General features: G+C 49.3%; 1 protein-coding gene across 1 annotated transcript in view; it reads left to right on the plus strand.

The window, feature by feature from the left end:
- Positions 1-18702, plus strand: part of LOC147116875 (maestro heat-like repeat-containing protein family member 1) — a 31859-nt gene extending 13157 nt beyond the window's left edge. The window contains exons 5-7 of the mRNA XM_085987299.1: positions 13339-13417; positions 16012-16125; positions 18082-18702. Coding sequence (XP_085843425.1) covers positions 13339-13417; positions 16012-16125; positions 18082-18590 — 702 coding nt within the window. The 3' untranslated portion in view covers positions 18591-18702. The remainder of the gene's footprint in view (positions 1-13338; positions 13418-16011; positions 16126-18081) is intronic.
- Positions 18703-20546: the final 1844 nt, after the last annotated feature.

Below are 20546 nucleotides of genomic sequence, written 5' to 3' on the forward strand. Positions count from 1 at the left end.
GGTAAGGGACTGAGAGACAGACTGTTCATATTACACCCCAGGTAAGGGACTGAGAGACAGACTGTTCATATTACACCCCAGGTAAGGGACTGAGAGACAGACTGTTCATATTACACCCCAGGTAAGGGAGTGAGAGACAGACTGTTCATATTACACCCCAGGTAAGGGAGTGAGAGACAGACTGTTCATATTACACCCCAGGTAAGGGAGTGAGAGACAGACTGTTCATATTACACCCCAGGTAAGGGACTGAGAGACAGACTGTTCATATTACACCCCAGGTAAGGGACTGAGAGACAGACTGTTAATATTACACCCCAGGTAAGGGAGTGAGAGACAGACTGTTCATATTACACCCCAGGTAAGGGAGCGAGAGACAGACTGTTCATATTACACCCCAGGTAAGAGACTGAGAGACAGACTGTTCATATTACACCCCAGGTAAGGGACTGAGAGACAGACTGTTCATATTACACCCCAGGTAAGGGACTGAGAGACAGACTGTTAATAATACACCCCAGGTAAGGGACTGAGAGACAGACTGTTCATATTACACCCCAGGTAAGGGACTGAGAGACAGACTGTTCATATTACACCCCAGGTAAGGGAGCGAGAGACAGACTGTTCATATTACACCCCAGGTAAGGGACTGAGAGACAGACTGTTCATATTACACCCCAGGTAAGGGACTGAGAGACAGACTGTTCATATTACACCCCAGGTAAGGGACTGAGAGACAGACTGTTCATATTACACCCCAGGTAAGGGACTGAGAGACAGACTGTTCATATTACACCCCAGGTAAGGGACTGAGAGACAGACTGTTCATATTACACCCCCAGGTAAGGGAGCGAGAGACAGACTGTTCATATTACACCCCAGGTAAGGGACTGAGAGACAGACTGTTCATATTACACCCCCAGGTAAGGGAGCGAGAGACAGACTGTTCATATTACACCCCAGGTAAGGGACTGAGAGACAGACTGTTCATATTACACCCCAAGTAAGGGACTGAGAGACAGACTGTTCATATTACACCCCAGGTAAGGGACTGAGAGACAGACTGTTCATATTACACCCCAGGTAAGGGACTGAGAGACAGACTGTTCATATTACACCCCAGGTAAGGGACTGAGAGACAGACTGTTCATATTACACCCCAGGTAAGGGACTGAGAGACAGACTGTTCATATTACACCCCAGGTAAGGGAGCGAGAGACAGACTGTTCATATTACACCCCAGGTAAGGGACTGAGAGACAGACTGTTCATATTACACCCCGGGTAAGGGACTGAGAGACAGACTGTTCATATTACACCCCAGGTAAGGGATCGAGAGACAGACTGTTCATATTACACCCCCAGGTAAGGGACTGAGAGACAGACTGTTCATATTACACCCCAGGTAAGGGACTGAGAGACAGACTGTTCATATTACACCCCAGGTAAGGGAGCGAGAGACAGACTGTTCATATTACACCCCCAGGTAAGGGACTGAGAGACAGACTGTTCATATTACACCCCAGGTAAGGGACTGAGAGACAGACTGTTCATATTACACCCCAGGTAAGGGAGCGAGAGACAGACTGTTCATATTACACCCCCAGGTAAGGGACTGAGAGACAGACTGTTCATATTACACCCCAGGTAAGGGAGTGAGAGACAGACTGTTCATATTACACCCCAGGTAAGGGAGTGAGAGACAGACTGTTCATATTACACCCCAGGTAAGGGACTGAGAGACAGACTGTTCATATTACACCCCAGGTAAGGGACTGAGAGACAGACTGTTCATATTACACCCCGGGTAAGGGACTGAGAGACAGACTGTTCATATTACACCCCAGGTAAGGGACTGAGAGACAGACTGTTCATATTACACCCCAGGTAAGGGACTGAGAGACAGACTGTTCATATTACACCCCAGGTAAGGGACTGAGAGACAGACTGTTCATATTACACCCCAGGTAAGGGAGTGAGAGACAGACTGTTCATATTACACCCCAGGTAAGGGACTGAGAGACAGACTGTTCATATTACACCCCAGGTAAGGGAGCGAGAGACAGACTGTTCATATTACACCCCCAGGTAAGGGACTGAGAGACAGACTGTTCATATTACACCCCAGGTAAGGGAGTGAGAGACAGACTGTTCATATTACACCCCCAGGTAAGGGACTGAGAGACAGACTGTTCATATTACACCCCAGGTAAGGGACTGAGAGACAGACTGTTCATATTACACCCCAGGTAAGGGAGTGAGAGACAGACTGTTCATATTACACCCCAGGTAAGGGACTGAGAGACAGACTGTTCATATTACACCCTAGGTAAGGGACTGAGAGACAGACTGTTCATATTACACCCCAGGTAAGGGACTGAGAGACAGACTGTTCATATTACACCCCCAGGTAAGGGAGTGAGAGACAGACTGTTCATATTACACCCCAGGTAAGGGACTGAGAGACAGACTGTTCATATTACACCCCGGGTAAGGGAGCGAGAGACAGACTGTTCATATTACACCCCAGGTAAGGGAGTGAGAGACAGACTGTTCATATTACACCCCCAGGTAAGGGAGTGAGAGACAGACTGTTCATATTACACCCCAGGTAAGGGACTGAGAGACAGACTGTTCATATTACACCCCGGGTAAGGGAGCGAGAGACAGACTGTTCATATTACACCCCAGGTAAGGGAGCGAGAGACAGACTGTTCATATTACACCCCAGGTAAGGGACTGAGAGACAGACTGTTCATATTACACCCCAGGTAAGGGAGTGAGAGACAGACTGTTCATATTACACCCCAGGTAAGGGACTGAGAGACAGACTGTTCATATTACACCCCCAGGTAAGGGAGTGAGAGACAGACTGTTCATATTACACCCCAGGTAAGGGAGCGAGAGACAGACTGTTCATATTACACCCCAGGTAAGGGACTGAGAGACAGACTGTTCATATTACACCCCAGGTAAGGGAGTGAGAGACAGACTGTTCATATTACACCCCCAGGTAAGGGAGCGAGAGACAGACTGTTCATATTACACCCCGGGTAAGGGACTGAGAGACAGACTGTTCATATTACACCCCAGGTAAGGGACTGAGAGACAGACTGTTCATATTACACCCCCAGGTAAGGGAGTGAGAGACAGACTGTTCATATTACACCCCCAGGTAAGGGAGCGAGAGACAGACTGTTCATATTACACCCCGGGTAAGGGACTGAGAGACAGACTGTTCATATTACACCCCGGGTAAGGGAGTGAGAGACAGACTGTTCATATTACACCCCGGGTAAGGGACTGAGAGACAGACTGTTCATATTACACCCCAGGTAAGGGAGTGAGAGACAGACTGTTCATATTACACCCCGGGTAAGGGACTGAGAGACAGACTGTTCATATTACACCCCAGGTAAGGGAGTGAGAGACAGACTGTTCATATTACACCCCAGGTAAGGGAGTGAGAGACAGACTGTTCATATTACACCCCAGGTAAGGGACTGAGAGACAGACTGTTCATATTACACCCCAGGTAAGGGAGCGAGAGACAGACTGTTCATATTACACCCCAGGTAAGGGACTGAGAGACAGACTGTTCATATTACACCCCCAGGTAAGGGAGTGAGAGACAGACTGTTCATATTACACCCCAGGTAAGGGACTGAGAGACAGACTGTTCATATTACACCCCAGGTAAGGGAGCGAGAGACAGACTGTTCATATTACACCCCAGGTAAGGGACTGAGAGACAGACTGTTCATATTACACCCCAGGTAAGGGACTGAGAGACAGACTGTTCATATTACACCCCAGGTAAGGGACTGAGAGACAGACTGTTCGTATTACACCCCAGGTAAGGGAGCGAGAGACAGACTGTTCATATTACACCCCAGGTAAGGGACTGAGAGACAGACTGTTCATATTACACCCCAGGTAAGGGAGTGAGAGACAGACTGTTCGTATTACACCCCAGGTAAGGGAGTGAGAGACAGACTGTTCATATTACACCCCAGGTATGGGACTGAGAGACAGACTGTTCATATTACACCCCAGGTATGGGACTGAGAGACAGACTGTTCATATTACACCCCAGGTAAGGGACTGAGAGACAGACTGTTCATATTACACCCCGGGTAAGGGAGCGAGAGACAGACTGTTCATATTACACCCCAGGTAAGGGAGTGAGAGACAGACTGTTCATATTACACCCCAGGTAAGGGACTGAGAGACAGACTGTTCATATTACACCCCGGGTAAGGGAGCGAGAGACAGACTGTTCATATTACACCCCAGGTAAGGGACTGAGAGACAGACTGTTCATATTACACCCCAGGTAAGGGACTGAGAGACAGACTGTTCATATTACACCCCGGGTAAGGGACTGAGAGACAGACTGTTCATATTACACCCCGGGTAAGGGACTGAGAGACAGACTGTTCATATTACACCCCAGGTAAGGGACTGAGAGACAGACTGTTCATATTACACCCCGGGTAAGGGACTGAGAGACACACTGTTCATATTACACCCCGGGTAAGGGACTGAGAGTCAGACTGTTCATATTACACCCCAGGTAAGGGACTGAGAGACAGACTGTTCATATTACACCCCAGGTAAGGGACTGAGAGACAGACTGTTCATATTACACCCCGGGTAAGGGAGCGAGAGACAGACTGTTCATATTACACCCCAGGTAAGGGAGTGAGAGAGAGACTGTTCATATTACACCCCGGGTAAGGGACTGAGAGACAGACTGTTCATATTACACCCCGGGTAAGGGACTGAGAGACAGACTGTTCATATTACACCCCAGGTAAGGGACTGAGAGACAGACTGTTCATATTACACCCCAGGTAAGGGACTGAGAGACAGACTGTTCATATTACACCCCGGGTAAGGGAGCGAGAGACAGACTGTTCATATTACACCCCGGGTAAGGGAGCGAGAGACAGACTGTTCATATTACACCCCAGGTAAGGGACTGAGAGACAGACTGTTCATATTACACCCCAGGTAAGGGACTGAGAGACAGACTGTTCATATTACACCCCAGGTAAGGGAGCGAGAGACAGACTGTTCATATTACACCCCAGGTAAGGGAGCGAGAGACAGACTGTTCATATTACACCCCAGGTAAGGGAGCGAGAGACAGACTGTTCATATTACACCGCAGGTAAGGGACTGAGAGACAGACTGTTCATATTACACCCCAGGTAAGGGACTGAGAGACAGACTGTTCATATTACACCCCCAGGTAAGGGAGCGAGAGACAGACTGTTAATATTACACCCCCAGGTAAGGGACTGAGAGACAGACTGTTCATATTACACCCCGGGTAAGGGAGTGAGAGACAGACTGTTCATATTACACCCCAGGTAAGGGACTGAGAGACAGACTGTTCATATTACACCCCAGGTAAGGGAGTGAGAGACAGACTGTTCATATTACACCCCGGGTAAGGGAGTGAGTGACAGACTGTTCATATTACACCCCGGGTAAGGGACTGAGAGACAGACTGTTCATATTACACCCCGGGTAAGGGACTGAGAGACAGACTGTTCATATTACACACCAGGTAAGGGAGTGAGAGACAGACTGTTCATATTACACCCCAGGTAAGGGACTGAGAGACAGACTGTTCATATTACACCCCAGGTAAGGGACTGAGAGACAGACTGTTCATATTACACCCCAGGTAAGGGACTGAGAGACAGACTGTTCATATTACACCCCAGGTAAGGGACTGAGAGACAGACTGTTCATATTACACCCCGGGTAAGGGACTGAGAGACAGACTGTTCATATTACACCCCAGGTAAGGGACTGAGAGACAGACTGTTCATATTACACCCCAGGTAAGGGACTGAGAGACAGACTGTTCATATTACACACCAGGTAAGGGAGTGAGAGACAGACTGTTCATATTACACCCCAGGTAAGGGACTGAGAGACAGACTGTTCATATTACACCCCAGGTAAGGGACTGAGAGACAGACTGTTCATATTACACCCCGGGTAAGGGACTGAGAGACAGACTGTTCATATTACACCCCGGGTGAGGGAGTGAGAGACAGACTGTTCATATTACACCCCAGGTAAGGGAGTGAGAGACAGACTGTTCATATTACACCCCAGGTAAGGGACTGAGAGACAGACTGTTCATATTACACCCCAGGTAAGGGACTGAGGGACAGACTGTTCATATTACACCCCAGGTAAGGGAGCGAGAGACAGACTGTTCATATTACACCCCAGGTAAGGGACTGAGAGACAGACTTTTCATATTACACCCCAGGTAAGGGACTGAGGGACAGACTGTTCATATTACACCCCAGGTAAGGGAGCGAGAGACAGACTGTTCATATTACACCCCAGGTAAGGGACTGAGAGACAGACTGTTCATATTACACCCCAGGTAAGGGAGCGAGAGACAGACTGTTCATATTACACCCCAGGTAAGGGACTGAGAGACAGACTGTTCATATTACACCCCAGGTAAGGGAGCGAGAGACAGACTGTTCATATTACACCCCAGGTAAGGGAGCGAGAGACAGACTGTTCATATTACACCCCCAGGTAAGGGACTGAGAGACAGACTGTTCATATTACACCCCAGGTAAGGGAGTGAGAGACAGACTGTTCATATTACACCCCAGGTAAGGGAGTGAGAGACAGACTGTTCATATTACACCCCAGGTAAGGGACTGAGAGACAGACTGTTCATATTACACCGCAGGTAAGGGACTGAGAGACAGACTGTTCATATTACACCGCAGGTAAGGGACTGAGAGACAGACTGTTCATATTACACCCCGGGTAAGGGACCGAGAGACAGACTGTTCATATTACACCCCCAGGTAAGGGACTGAGAGACAGACTGTTCATATTACACCCCAGGTAAGGGAGTGAGAGACAGACTGTTCATATTACACCCCAGGTAAGGGACTGAGAGACAGACTGTTCATATTACACCCCAGGTAAGGGACTGAGAGACAGACTGTTCATATTACACCCCAGGTAAGGGACTGAGAGACAGACTGTTCATATTACACCCCAGGTAAGGGACTGAGAGACAGACTGTTCATATTACACCCCAGGTAAGGGACTGAGAGACAGACTGTTCATATTACACCCCGGGTAAGGGACTGAGAGACAGACTGTTCATATTACACCCCAGGTAAGGGAGTGAGAGACAGACTGTTCATATTACACCCCAGGTAAGGGACTGAGAGACAGACTGTTCATATTACACCCCAGGTAAGGGACTGAGAGACAGACTGTTCATATTACACCCCAGGTAAGGGACTGAGAGACAGACTGTTCATATTACACCCCCAGGTAAGGGAGTGAGAGACAGACTCTTCATATTACACCCCAGGTAAGGGACTGAGAGACAGACTGTTCATATTACACCCCAGGTAAGGGAGCGAGAGACAGACTGTTCATATTACACCCCAGGTAAGGGACTGAGAGACAGACTGTTCATATTACACCCCCCAGGTAAGGGACTGAGAGACAGACTGTTCATATTACACCCCCAGGTAAGGGACTGAGAGACAGACTGTTCATATTACACCCCAGGTAAGGGAGCGAGAGACAGACTGTTCATATTACACCCCAGGTAAGGGAGTGAGAGACAGACTGTTCATATTACACCCCGGGTAAGGGAGTGAGAGACAGACTGTTCATATTACACCCCAGGTAAGGGACTGAGAGACAGACTGTTCATATGACACCCCAGGTAAGGGACTGAGAGACAGACTGTTCATATTACACCCCCCAGGTAAGGGACTGAGAGACAGACTGTTCATATTACACCCCCAGGTAAGGGAGTGAGAGACAGACTGTTCAAATTACACCCCAGGTAAGGGAGCGAGAGACAGACTGTTCATATTACACCCCCAGGTAAGGGAGTGAGAGACAGACTGTTCATATTACACCCCCAGGTAAGGGAGTGAGAGACAGACTGTTCAAATTACACCCCAGGTAAGGGAGCGAGAGACAGACTGTTCATATTACACCCCCAGGTAAGGGAGTGAGAGACAGACTGTTCAAATTACACCCCAGGTAAGGGAGCGAGAGACAGACTGTTCATATTACACCCCAGGTAAGGGAGCGAGAGACAGACTGTTCATATTACACCCCCAGGTAAGGGAGTGAGAGACAGACTGTTCATATTACACCCCAGGTTAGGGAGCGAGAGACAGACTGTTCATATTACACCCCCAGGTAAGGGAGTGAGAGACAGACTGTTCAAATTACACCCCAGGTAAGGGAGCGAGAGACAGACTGTTCATATTACACCCCAGGTAAGGGAGCGAGAGACAGACTGTTCATATTACACCCCAGGTAAGGGACTGAGAGACAGACTGTTCATATTACACCCCCAGGTAAGGGAGCGAGAGACAGACTCTTCATATTACACCCCCAGGTAAGGGAGTGAGAGACAGACTGTTCAAATTACACCCCAGGTAAGGGAGCGAGAGACAGACTGTTCATATTACACCCCAGGTAAGGGACTGAGAGACAGACTGTTCATATTACACCCCAGGTAAGGGACTGAGAGACAGACTGTTCATATTACACCCCCAGGTAAGGGACTGAGAGACAGACTGTTCATATTACACCCCAGGTAAGGGACTGAGAGACAGACTGTTCATATTACAACCCAGGTAAGGGACTGAGTGACAGACTGTTCATATTACACCCCAGGTAAGGGAGTGAGAGACAGACTGTTCATATTACACCCCAGGTAAGGGAGTGAGAGACAGACTGTTCATATTACACCCTGGGTAAGGGACTGAGTGACAGACTGTTCATATTACACCCCAGGTAAGGGAGTGAGAGACAGACTGTTCATATTACACCCCAGGTAAGGGAGTGAGAGACAGACTGTTCATATTACACCCCAGGTAAGGGACTGAGAGACAGACTGTTCATATTACACCCCAGGTAAGGGACTGAGAGACAGACTGTTCATATTACACCCCCAGGTAAGGGAGCGAGAGACAGACTGTTCATATTACACCCCAGGTAAGGCACTGAGTGACAGACTGTTCATATTACACCCCAGGTAAGGGACTGAGTGACAGACTGTTCATATTACACCCCAGGTAAGGGACTGAGAGACAGACTGTTCATATTACACCCCAGGTAAGGGACTGAGAGACAGACTGTTCATATTACACCACAGGTAAGGGACTGAGAGACAGACTGTTCATATTACACCCTGGGTAAGGGACTGAGAGACAGACTGTTCATATTACACCCCAGGTAAGGGACTGAGAGACAGACTGTTCATATTACACCCCAGGTAAGGGAGCGAGAGACAGACTGTTCATATTACACCCCAGGTAAGGGAGCGAGAGACAGACTGTTCATATTACACCCCAGGTAAGGGACTGAGAGACAGACTGTTCATATTACACCCCAGGTAAGGGACTGAGAGACAGACTGTTCATATTACACCCCAGGTAAGGGAGCGAGAGACAGACTGTTCATATTACACCCCAGGTAAGGCACTGAGACAGACTGTTCATATTACACCCCAGGTAAGGGAGTGAGAGACAGACTGTTCATATTACACCCTGGGTAAGGGACTGAGTGACAGACTGTTCATATTACACCCCAGGTAAGGCACTGAGTGACAGACTGTTCATATTACACCCCCAGGTAAGGGACTGAGAGACAGACTGTTCATATTACACCCCCAGGTAAGGGAGCGAGAGACAGACTGTTCATATTACACCCCAGGTAAGGCACTGAGTGACGGACTGTTCATATTACACCCCAGGTAAGGCACTGAGTGACAGACTGTTCATATTACACCCCCAGGTAAGGGACTGAGAGACAGACTGTTCATATTACACCCCCGGGTAAGGGAGTGAGAGACAGACTGTTCATATTACACCCGGGTAAGGGACTGAGAGACAGACTGTTCATATTACACCCCGGGTAAGGGACTGAGAGACAGACTGTTCATATTACACCCCCGGGTAAGGGAGTGAGAGACAGACTGTTCATATTACACCCCGGGTAAGGGAGTGAGAGACAGACTGTTCATATTACACCCCAGGTAAGGGAGTGAGAGACAGACTGTTCATATTACACCCCAGGTAAGGGACTGAGAGACAGACTGTTCATATTACACCCCAGGTAAGGGACTGAGAGACAGACTGTTCATATTACACCCCCGGGTAAGGGACTGAGAGACAGACTGTTCATATTACACCCCAGGTAAGGGAGTGAGAGACAGACTGTTCATATTACACCCCAGGTAAGGGAGTGAGAGACAGACTGTTCATATTACACCCCAGGTAAGGGAGTGAGAGACAGACTGTTCATATTACACCCCAGGTAAGGGAGTGAGAGACAGACTGTTCATATTACACCCCAGGTAAGGGAGTGAGAGACAGACTGTTCATATTACACCCCAGGTAAGGGAGCGAGAGACAGACTGTTCATATTACACCCCCAGGTAAGGGACTGAGAGACAGACTGTTCATATTACACCCCGGGTAAGGGACTGAGAGACAGACTGTTCATATTACACCCCAGGTAAGGGACTGAGAGACAGACTGTTCATATTACACCCCAGGTAAGGGACTGAGAGACAGACTGTTCATATTACACCCCAGGTAAGGGACTGAGAGACAGACTGTTCATATTACACCCCAGGTAAGGGACTGAGAGACAGACTGTTCATATTACACCCCAGGTAAGGGACTGAGAGACAGACTGTTCATATTACACCCCAGGTAAGGGACTGAGAGACAGACTGTTCATATTACACCCCAGGTAAGGGAGTGAGAGACAGACTGTTCATATTACACCCCGGGTAAGGGACTGAGAGACAGACTGTTCATATTACACCCCAGGTAAGGGACTGAGAGACAGACTGTTCATATTACACCCCAGGTAAGAGACTGAGAGACAGACTGTTCATATTACACCCCAGGTAAGGGAGTGAGAGACAGACTGTTCATATTACACCCCGGGTAAGGGACTGAGAGACAGACTGTTCATATTACACCCCAGGTAAGGGACTGAGAGACAGACTGTTCATATTACACCCCAGGTAAGGGAGTGAGAGACAGACTGTTCATATTACACCCCAGGTAAGGGAGTGAGAGACAGACTGTTCATATTACACCCCAGGTAAGGGACTGAGAGACAGACTGTTCATATTACACCCCAGGTAAGGGAGTGAGAGACAGACTGTTCATATTACACCCCCAGGTAAGGGACTGAGAGACAGACTGTTCATATTACACCCCAGGTAAGGGACTGAGAGACAGACTGTTCATATTACACCCCAGGTAAGGGAGCGAGAGACAGACTGTTCATATTACACCCCCAGGTAAGGGACTGAGAGACAGACTGTTCATATTACACCCCCAGGTAAGGGACTGAGAGACAGACTGTTCATATTACACCCCAGGTAAGGGACTGAGAGAGAGACTGTTCATATTACACCGCAGGTAAGGGACTGAGAGACAGACTGTTCATATTACACCCCAGGTAAGGGAGCGAGAGACAGACTGTTCATATTACACCCCAGGTAAGGGAGTGAGAGACAGACTGTTCATATTACACCCCAGGTAAGGGAGCGAGAGACAGACTGTTCATATTACACCCCAGGTAAGGGAGTGAGAGACAGACTGTTCATATTACACCCCAGGTAAGGGAGCGAGAGACAGACTGTTCATATTACACCCCAGGTAAGGGACTGAGAGACAGACTGTTCATATTACACCCCAGGTAAGGGACTGAGAGACAGACTGTTCATATTACACCCCAGGTAAGGGAGCGAGAGACAGACTGTTCATATTACACCCCAGTTAAGGGACTGAGAGACAGACTGTTCATATTACACCCCAGGTAAGGGAGTGAGAGACAGACTGTTCATATTACACCCCAGGTAAGGGACTGAGAGACAGACTGTTCATATTACACCCCAGGTAAGGGAGCGAGAGACAGACTGTTCATATTACACCCCAGGTAAGGGAGTGAGAGACAGACTGTTCATATTACACCCCAGGTAAGGGAGCGAGAGACAGACTGTTCATATTACACCCCAGGTAAGGGACTGAGAGACAGACTGTTCATATTACACCCCAGGTAAGGGACTGAGAGACAGACTGTTCATATTACACCCCAGGTAAGGGACTGAGAGACAGACTGTTCATATTACACCCCAGGTAAGGGAGTGAGAGACAGACTGTTCATATTACACCCCAGGTAAGGGACTGAGAGACAGACTGTTCATATTACACCCCAGGTAAGGGAGCGAGAGACAGACTGTTCATATTACACCCCAGGTAAGGGACTGAGAGACAGACTGTTCATATTACACCCCAGGTAAGGGACTGAGAGACAGACTGTTCATATTACACCCCAGGTAAGGGACTGAGAGACAAACTGTTCATATTACACCCCAGGTAAGGGACTGAGAGACAGACTGTTCATATTACACCCCGGGTAAGGGAGTGAGAGACAGACTGTTCATATTACACCCCGGGTAAGGGAGTGAGAGACAGACTGTTCATATTACACCCCAGGTAAGGGAGTGAGAGACAGACTGTTCATATTACACCCCAGGTAAGGGACTGAGAGACAGACTGTTCATATTACACCCCGGGTAAGGGAGCGAGAGACAGACTGTTCATATTACACCCCAGGTAAGGGAGCGAGAGACAGACTGTTCATATTACACCCCGGGTAAGGGACTGAGAGACAGACTGTTCATATTACACCCCGGGTAAGGGAGTGAGAGACAGACTGTTCATATTACACCCCAGGTAAGGGACTGAGAGACAGACTGTTCATATTACACCCCCAGGTAAGGGACTGAGAGACAGACTGTTCATATTACACCCCAGGTAAGGGACTGAGAGACAGACTGTTCATATTACACCCCAGGTAAGGGACTGAGAGACAGACTGTTCATATTACACCCCCAGGTAAGGGACTGAGAGACAGACTGTTCATATTACACCCCAGGTAAGGGACTGAGAGACAGACTGTTCATATTACACCCCAGGTAAGGGACTGAGAGACAGACTGTTCATATTACACCCCCAGGTAAGGGAGTGAGAGACAGACTGTTCATATTACACCCCAGGTAAGGGACTGAGAGACATAACAACTTGCCACATTAAAAAAAATTCTCATCTCTCCTCTGGTTCTTTTGTCAGTTATCTTAAATCTGTGTCCTCTGGTTACCGACCCTTCTGCCACTGGAAGCAGTCTCTCCTGATTTACTCTATCCAAACCCCTCATGATTTTGACACCTATTCACCAGCCGGCACCAGTCACTCTGTTTATCTCTTCACAGATCTGTGCTCTGTTAGATTACAGCAATCACATGGCCGTCAAGAACCACAATGAAGCTCTTCGCTGTTTTACCGTCCTGGGTAAGGAATCTCGGGCTGGGAAATGGGAGTCTCCCTCTGGGTAAGGGAACGGGAATCTACCCCCGGGTAAGGAATTTTTCTTGCTGGGAATGGGAGTCTTACCCTTGGGTCACCCTTGCCTCAGTGGGTAGCACTCTCCCTCACCTCTGAGTCAGAAGGTTGTGGGTTCGAGTCCTACTCCAGAGACTTGAGCACAGAATCCAGGCTGACACTCCCAGTGCAGTGCTGAGGGAGCGCCGCACTGTCGGAGGGGCAGTACTGAGGGAGTGCCGCACTGTCGGAGGGGCAGTGCTGAGGGAGCGCTGCACTGTCGGAGGGTCAGTACTGAGGGAGTGCTGCACTGTCGGAGGGGCAGTACTGAGGGAGTGCTGCACTGTCGGAAGGTCAGTACTGAGGGAGCGCTGCACTGTCGGAGGGGCAGTACTGAGGGAGCGCTGCACTGTCGGAGGGGCAGTACTGAGGGAGCGCTGCACTATCGGAGGGGCAGTACTGAGGGAGCGCTGCACTGTCGGAGGGGCAGTACTGAGGGAGCGCTGCACTGTCGGAGGGTCAGTACTGAGGGAGCGCTGCACTGTCGGAGGGGCAGTACTGAGGGAGCGCTGCACTGTCGGAGGGGCAGTACTGAGGGAGCGCCGCACTGTCGGAGGGGCAGTACTGAGGGAGCGCCGCACTGTCGGAGGGTCAGTACTGAGGGAGCGCTGCACTGTCGGAGAGGCAGTACTGAGGGAGTGCTGCACTGTCGGAGGGGCAGCACTGCGGGAGCGCTGCTCTGTCCGAGGGGCAGTACTGAGGGAGCGCCGCACTGTCGGAGGGTCAGTACTGAGGGAGTGCTGCACTGTCGGAGAGGCAGTACTGAGGGAGTGCTGCACTGTCGGAGGGGCAGTACTGAGGGAGCGCTGCACTGTCGGAGGGGCAGTACTGAGGGAGCGCTGCACTGTCGGAGGGGCAGTACTGCGGGAGCGCCGCACTGTCGGAGGGGCAGTACTGAGGGAGCGCCGCACTGTACTTTTGGAGCTCCCGTCTTTTGAATGAGACGTTAAACCGAGGCCCGGTCTGCCCCCTCAGGTGAATGTAAAAGATCCTGAGGCACTATTCGAAGAAGAGCAGGGGAGTTCTCACCATCTATCCTGCAACCAACATCACTAAAACAGACTAGCAAGTCATTTATCTCATTGCTGTTTGTGGGAGGTTGCTGTGCACAGATTGGCTGCTGTGTTCATAGAATCATAGAAATTTACAGCACAGGAGGAGGCCATTCGGCCCATCCTGTCTGTGCCGGTGTTTCCTACATACAACAGTGATTACGCTTCAAAAAGTACTACTTTGGCTGTGAAGCACTTTGGGACGTCCTGAAGTCGGATAAGGCACTATGGAAATGCAAGTTTGTTGGTTTATAAAATGGTCTTTAAAACAAGAGAGAAGAGGCCGGCAGAGGTAATAGAAAAAGGTTTAGCACTTTGATGTAGAATGTTGTCTAAGATGAGTCGGTCCTTTTAGTGTCCAGCTTGTGATGGTGATTCACTGACTCTAGCTCAAACATAGGAATTACTGGACGATACAATGACCAAGGTCCATCTAATTCACCACCTTCCAAGTCTCTCACCATCCTGACTTGGAAGTATATCGCCGGTCCTTCATCGTGGCTGGGTCAAAATCCTGGAACTCCCTCCCTAACAGCACCGTGGGAGTACTTTCACCACACGGACTGCAGCGGTTCAAGAAGACAGGGTAGATGCAGGGAGGATGTTCCCCCTGGCTGGGGAGTCTAGATCCAGGGGTCACAGCCTCAGAATAAGGGGTCGGCCATTTAGGACTGAGATGAGGAGAAATTTGTTCACTCAGAGGGTGGTGAATCTTTGGAATTCTCTACCCCAGAGGGCTGTGGAGGCTCAGTCGTTGAGTATATTCAAGACAGAGAGCGATAGATTTTTGGATATTAAGGGAATCGAGGGATATGGGGATAGTGCAGGAAAGAGGAGATGAGGTAGAAGATCAGCCATGATCTTATTGAATGGCAGAGCAGGCTCGAGGGGCTGAATGGGTAAGGCGCTATAGAAATGCAAGCTTGTTGGTTTATAAAATGGTCGATAAAACAAGTCAGGATGGTGAGAGACTCGGACGGTGGTGAATTAGATGGACCTTGGTCCTGTATTGACCAGACTCCTGCTATTTCTTTTGTTCTTATGTAAGAAGATGGTTCACCACCACCTTCTCAATTTGGGATGGGCAATTAAATAAAATAAAATAAATGCTGGTCTTGACAGTGACATCCGAATAAAAAAATTCCTGTTAGTCGCACGATACAACAATAATGGAGTTGTTGACTGATCACAGCGATCGATCTCGATCAGTGAGTCGACCACAGACCCAGACAGGAGGTGAGGAAAACCCCCAGTGGTGGAGAGCTTGGGGAATCATGGGCCCTAAGTCACCCGTTCCTCCCGAGCTCGCGACACTCATGTCTGCGGCGGTTGTCAGGGGCAACCAGTTCGTTTGGAGCTGAGGACGGCTGTAACTCGAGGGCGTGGGGTTGAACACGAGGTAGACTGGGCAGCTTTGACCTGTGGTTTTCTCTCTCTCTCTCTCTCTCTCAGCTTGGGCCTACACCGACCGACTCATCGCCTTCCTTTTGCAGAAACTGGAGGTCCACAACGAGCGAGCTCGCATCGGGACGCTGACCGTGCTGAAACACCTCATCAACTCCGCCTGTACGTAAAACCGCCCCGCGCCGCGCAGCCCACCAACCCGCGGCCACTTCCCTGCCCGCTTCCCATAACCCTTCACTCCCTTATCTTGCAAAAATCTGTCTATCTCCACCTTAAATGTATTCAATGACCCAGCCTCCACAGCTCTCTGGGGCAGAGAATTCCACAGATTTACGACCCTCTGAGAGAAGAAATTCCTCCTCATCTCAGTTCTAAAAGTGCGACCCTTATTCTGAAACTATGCCCCCGAGTTCTAGATTTCCCCACGAGGGGAAACATCCTCTCTGCATCTACCTTGTCGAGCCCCCTCAGTATCTTATATGTTTCAATAAGATCACCTCTCATTCTTCTAAATTCCAATGAGTATAGGCCCAACCTGCTCAACCTTTCTTCATAAGTCAACCCCCTCATCTCTGGAATTAACCGCGTGAATTGTCTCTGAACTGCCTCCAATGCAAGTATATCCTTCCTTAAATAAAGAGACCAAAACTGTACGCAGTACTCCAGGTGTGGTCTCACCAATACCCTGTACAGTTGTAGCAGGACTTCCCTGCTTTTATATTCCAACCCCCTTGTAATAAAGGACAACATTCCATTTGCCTTTTTGATTACTTGCTGTACCTGCATGCTAACTTTTTGTGTTTCATGTACAAGGACCCCCAGGTCTCTCTGAACTGCAGCATTTTGTAATCTCTCTCCATTTAAATAATAATTTGCCTTTTTATTTTTCCTGCCAAAGTGGATAACCTCACACTTTCCCACATTATACTCCATCTGCCAAATGTTTGCCCACTCACTTAGCCTGTCTATATCCCTTTGCAGGTTCTTTGAGTTCTCTGCACAACTTGCTTTCCCACCCATCTTTGTATCATCCGCAAACTTGGCTACATTACATTTGGACCCTTCATCCAAGTCATTAATGTAGATTGTAAATAGTTGAGGCCCCAACACCGATCCCTGTGGCACCCCACTAGTTACTGTTTGCCAACCGGAAAATGACCCATTTATCCCGACTCTCTGCTTTCTGTTAGTTAGCCAATTCTCTATCCAATCTATTATATTACCCCCAATGCCGTGAGCTCTTATCTTGTGCAGTAACCTTTTATGTGGCACCTTATTGAATGCCTTCTGGAAATCCAAATACACCACATCCACTGGTTCACCTTTGTCCACCCTGCTTGTTACAAAGCGCTTTACAGCCAATGAAGTACTTTTGAAGTGGAGTCACTGTTGTAATGTGGGAGGGTTGGAGCGGCGTGACTGCAGCCCTCTTTTAAGAACAGATATGAAGGATAGTTGTTTAATTTCCATTAAATTGTGCACTGATTGCCGTACTAGCTGATCCTCTGTGGCATTGCTCATGGGTAGTTGGAGGTTTGGAGCGGGTTGGCGATGTTTCACTGTAAAGCTGGGGCTGTGTTCGACCTGTCCTGTCCCTTTAAGCTCACTGCTCAGGCACCAGCTTTGGAGAGGGATCTAAATAGGTGTGTCCTGTGGTCAGTTGGAGGCTAATTGCCGCAGGGACTTGCTGCAGACTGGCGGCTGCTTATAAATGCCCGGCTCCTGCCCGTGGCAAATCCAGGTCAGAGAAACCAGCAGGAAATGGCTGGCTTCCAGGTCAGAGAAACCAGCAGGAACTGGCTGGCTTTCAGGTCAGAGAAACCAGCAGGAAATGGCTGGCTTCTAGGTCAGAGAAACCAGCAGGAAATGGCTGGCTTCCCGGTCAGAGAAACCAGCAGGAAATGGTTGGCTTCCAGGTCAGAGAAACCAGCAGGAAATGGCTGGCTTCCAGGTCAGAGAAACCAGCCGGAAATGGCTGGCTTCCGGGTCAGAGAAACTAGCAGGAAATGACTGGTTTCCTCTTTTTAAAAAAAAAAAAAAATGAAAGTTACTTTTGACACTTTGAAATGTGACAGTCGCAGGCAGGATGTTTATTATCTCTCATGTCCATCTTTGCAGCGACGCAGTTGGAGGGTAAGAAGCCTCTGATACTGTCTGGCATGAAGCTCCCAATCCAGGACAACAACAACAAGGTAACCAGCGTACTTAACCCTTCGAGTGCTGAGCGGCCTTGGCCTGTAAAGCTAGAGAGGGACAAGAGGCCATTCAGCCCCTCGAGCGTGTTCCGCCCTTCAATCAGATCATGGCTGATCTGCACCTCAAGTCCATCTGCCCGCCTTGGCTCCATGTCGCTCGATCCCCTTACCCAATCGATCTCCGTCTTGAAAACTCCAATTGACCCCCCCAGCATCCACAGCCTTTTGGGGGCGAGAGTCATAGAGTTTTACAGCACAGAAAGAGGCCCTTCGGCCCATCGTGTCTGCGCCGCCCATCCATCCCTGTCCAGTCTAATCCCATTTTACAGCATTTGGTCCATAGCCTTGTATGCAATGGCATTTCAAGTGCTCATCCAAATGCTTCTTGAATGTTGTGAGGGTTCCTGCCTCTACCACCCTTTCAGGCAGTGAGTTCCACATTCCAACCACTCTCTGGGTGAAAAAGTTCCTCCTCAAATCCCCTCTAAATCTCCTGCCCCTTACCCTGAATCTGTGCCCCCTTGTTATTGACCCCCCTACTAAGGGGAAAAGTTCCTCTTTATCTACCCTATCTATGCCCCTCATCATTTTGTACACCTCAATCAGGTCCCCCCTCAGCCTTCTTTGCTCCAAGGAAAACAACCCCAGCCTGTTTAGTCTTTCTTCATAGCTGAGGCGCTCCATCCCAGGTAACATCCTGGTGAATCTTCTCTGCAGATTTCCACTGCACTTTGTGTGGGAAAAGTGCTTCCCGACATCATCCCTGTGCCGGCTCTTTGAAAGAGCTCTGCAATTAGTCCCACTCCCCTGCTCTTTCCCCAGAGCCAATTTCCTTTTGAAAGTTATTATTGAATCTGCTCCCACCGCCCTTTCAGGCAGCGTATTCCAGATCACAACAACTCGCTGTGTAGAAAAAATTCTCCTCATCTCTCCTCTGGTTCTTTTGCCAATTACCTTCAATCTGTGTCCTCTGGTTACCGACCCTCCTGCCACTGGAAACACTTTCTCCCGATCTATTCTACCAAAACCCTTCATAATTTTGAACACCTCAATTAGATGTTCCCTTAACCTTCTCTGTTCTAAGGAGGACAACCTCAGCTTCTCCAGTCTCTCCACATAACTGAAGTCCCTCAGCCCTGGGACCATTCTAGTAAATCTCCTCTGCACCCTCTCCACGGCCCTGACATCCTTCCTAAAGTGCGGTGCCCAGAATTGAACACAATACTCCAGCTGAGGCCCAACCAGTGATTTGTGAAGGGTTGCGGACCCGATCAGCGACGTGGCTTCTCTCGTCTCTCCATGTAACTGAAGTCCCTCATCCAATGGATTGACTCAAGCCCGTCTTTCCGTGGCCTCGCCCCACCCAGACCCATGGTGATCGTTGCCAGGGGTATGTCACTGCTCCTCTAACAGTGGCCTGTTTCTCATTCCCCACTCCTCACTGCTGGCTCTTCCCTTACCCAGTATACCCCACTGTCCTGTAGAACTGCCTCCTCTCATTCCCCTCTCTTCTCCTCCCCCCCCCCCCCCCAACTCCTCCACATTGTTACCTCCCTCCCCCATTTCCAAGCCTCCTGAAAGCCCATTGGCCAGCAGTGAATTTGGCTCCCCCCCCCCCCCCCCAACCCCAGTTTCCTCCCCTCCATCCCCCACGTCCTCCTCCCTGTTTCATCTTTTTATTATTTGTTCATGAGATGTGGGCATCGCTGGCAAGGCCGGCATTTATTGCCCATCCCTAGTTGCCCTCGAGAAGGTGGTGGTGAGCCGCCGCCTTGAACCGCTGCAGTCCCTGTGGTGACTTCTTTGTAGCGGTTTTTGGTAGAACTGAGTGGCTTGCTAGGCCATTTCAGGGGGCAGTTAAGAGTCAACCACATTGCCGAGGGTCTGGAGTCACATATAGGCCAGACCGGGTAAGGACGGCAGATTGCCGGCACAGACACGATGGGCCGAAGGGCCTCCTTCTGTGCCGTGAACTATGATTTCCTTCCCTAAAGGACATTAATGAACCAGGTGGGATTTTACAACAATCCGCTAGTTTCATGGTCACCCTTACTGATTGAATTTAATAGAAAAATAGGAGCAGGAGTCGGCCATTCGGCCCTTCGAGCCTGCTCCGCCATTCAATCTGATCATGGCTGATCCTCTATCTCAATATCATATTCCCGCTCTCTCCCACCATACCCCTTGATGCCTTTTGTGTCCAGAAATCTAATAGAAACATTTAAATTGATTTTTAATTCCCCAGCTGCCGTGGTGGGATTTGAACTTGTGTCTCCGGATCATCGGGCCTCTGGATTACTAGTCCAGCGACATAGCTGCTATGCTAGCGTTCGACGTCTCCCTTATCGGGGGCGAGGCCCTTGGAGAGCCCGCCCCCCTCGGTGGGTT

The sequence above is a fragment of the Somniosus microcephalus genome, chromosome 5 (assembly GCF_052327205.1).
Source record: "Somniosus microcephalus isolate GS21.2 chromosome 5, FLI_Smic_1.0, whole genome shotgun sequence".
Classification (NCBI taxonomy): Eukaryota; Metazoa; Chordata; class Chondrichthyes; order Squaliformes; family Somniosidae; genus Somniosus; species Somniosus microcephalus.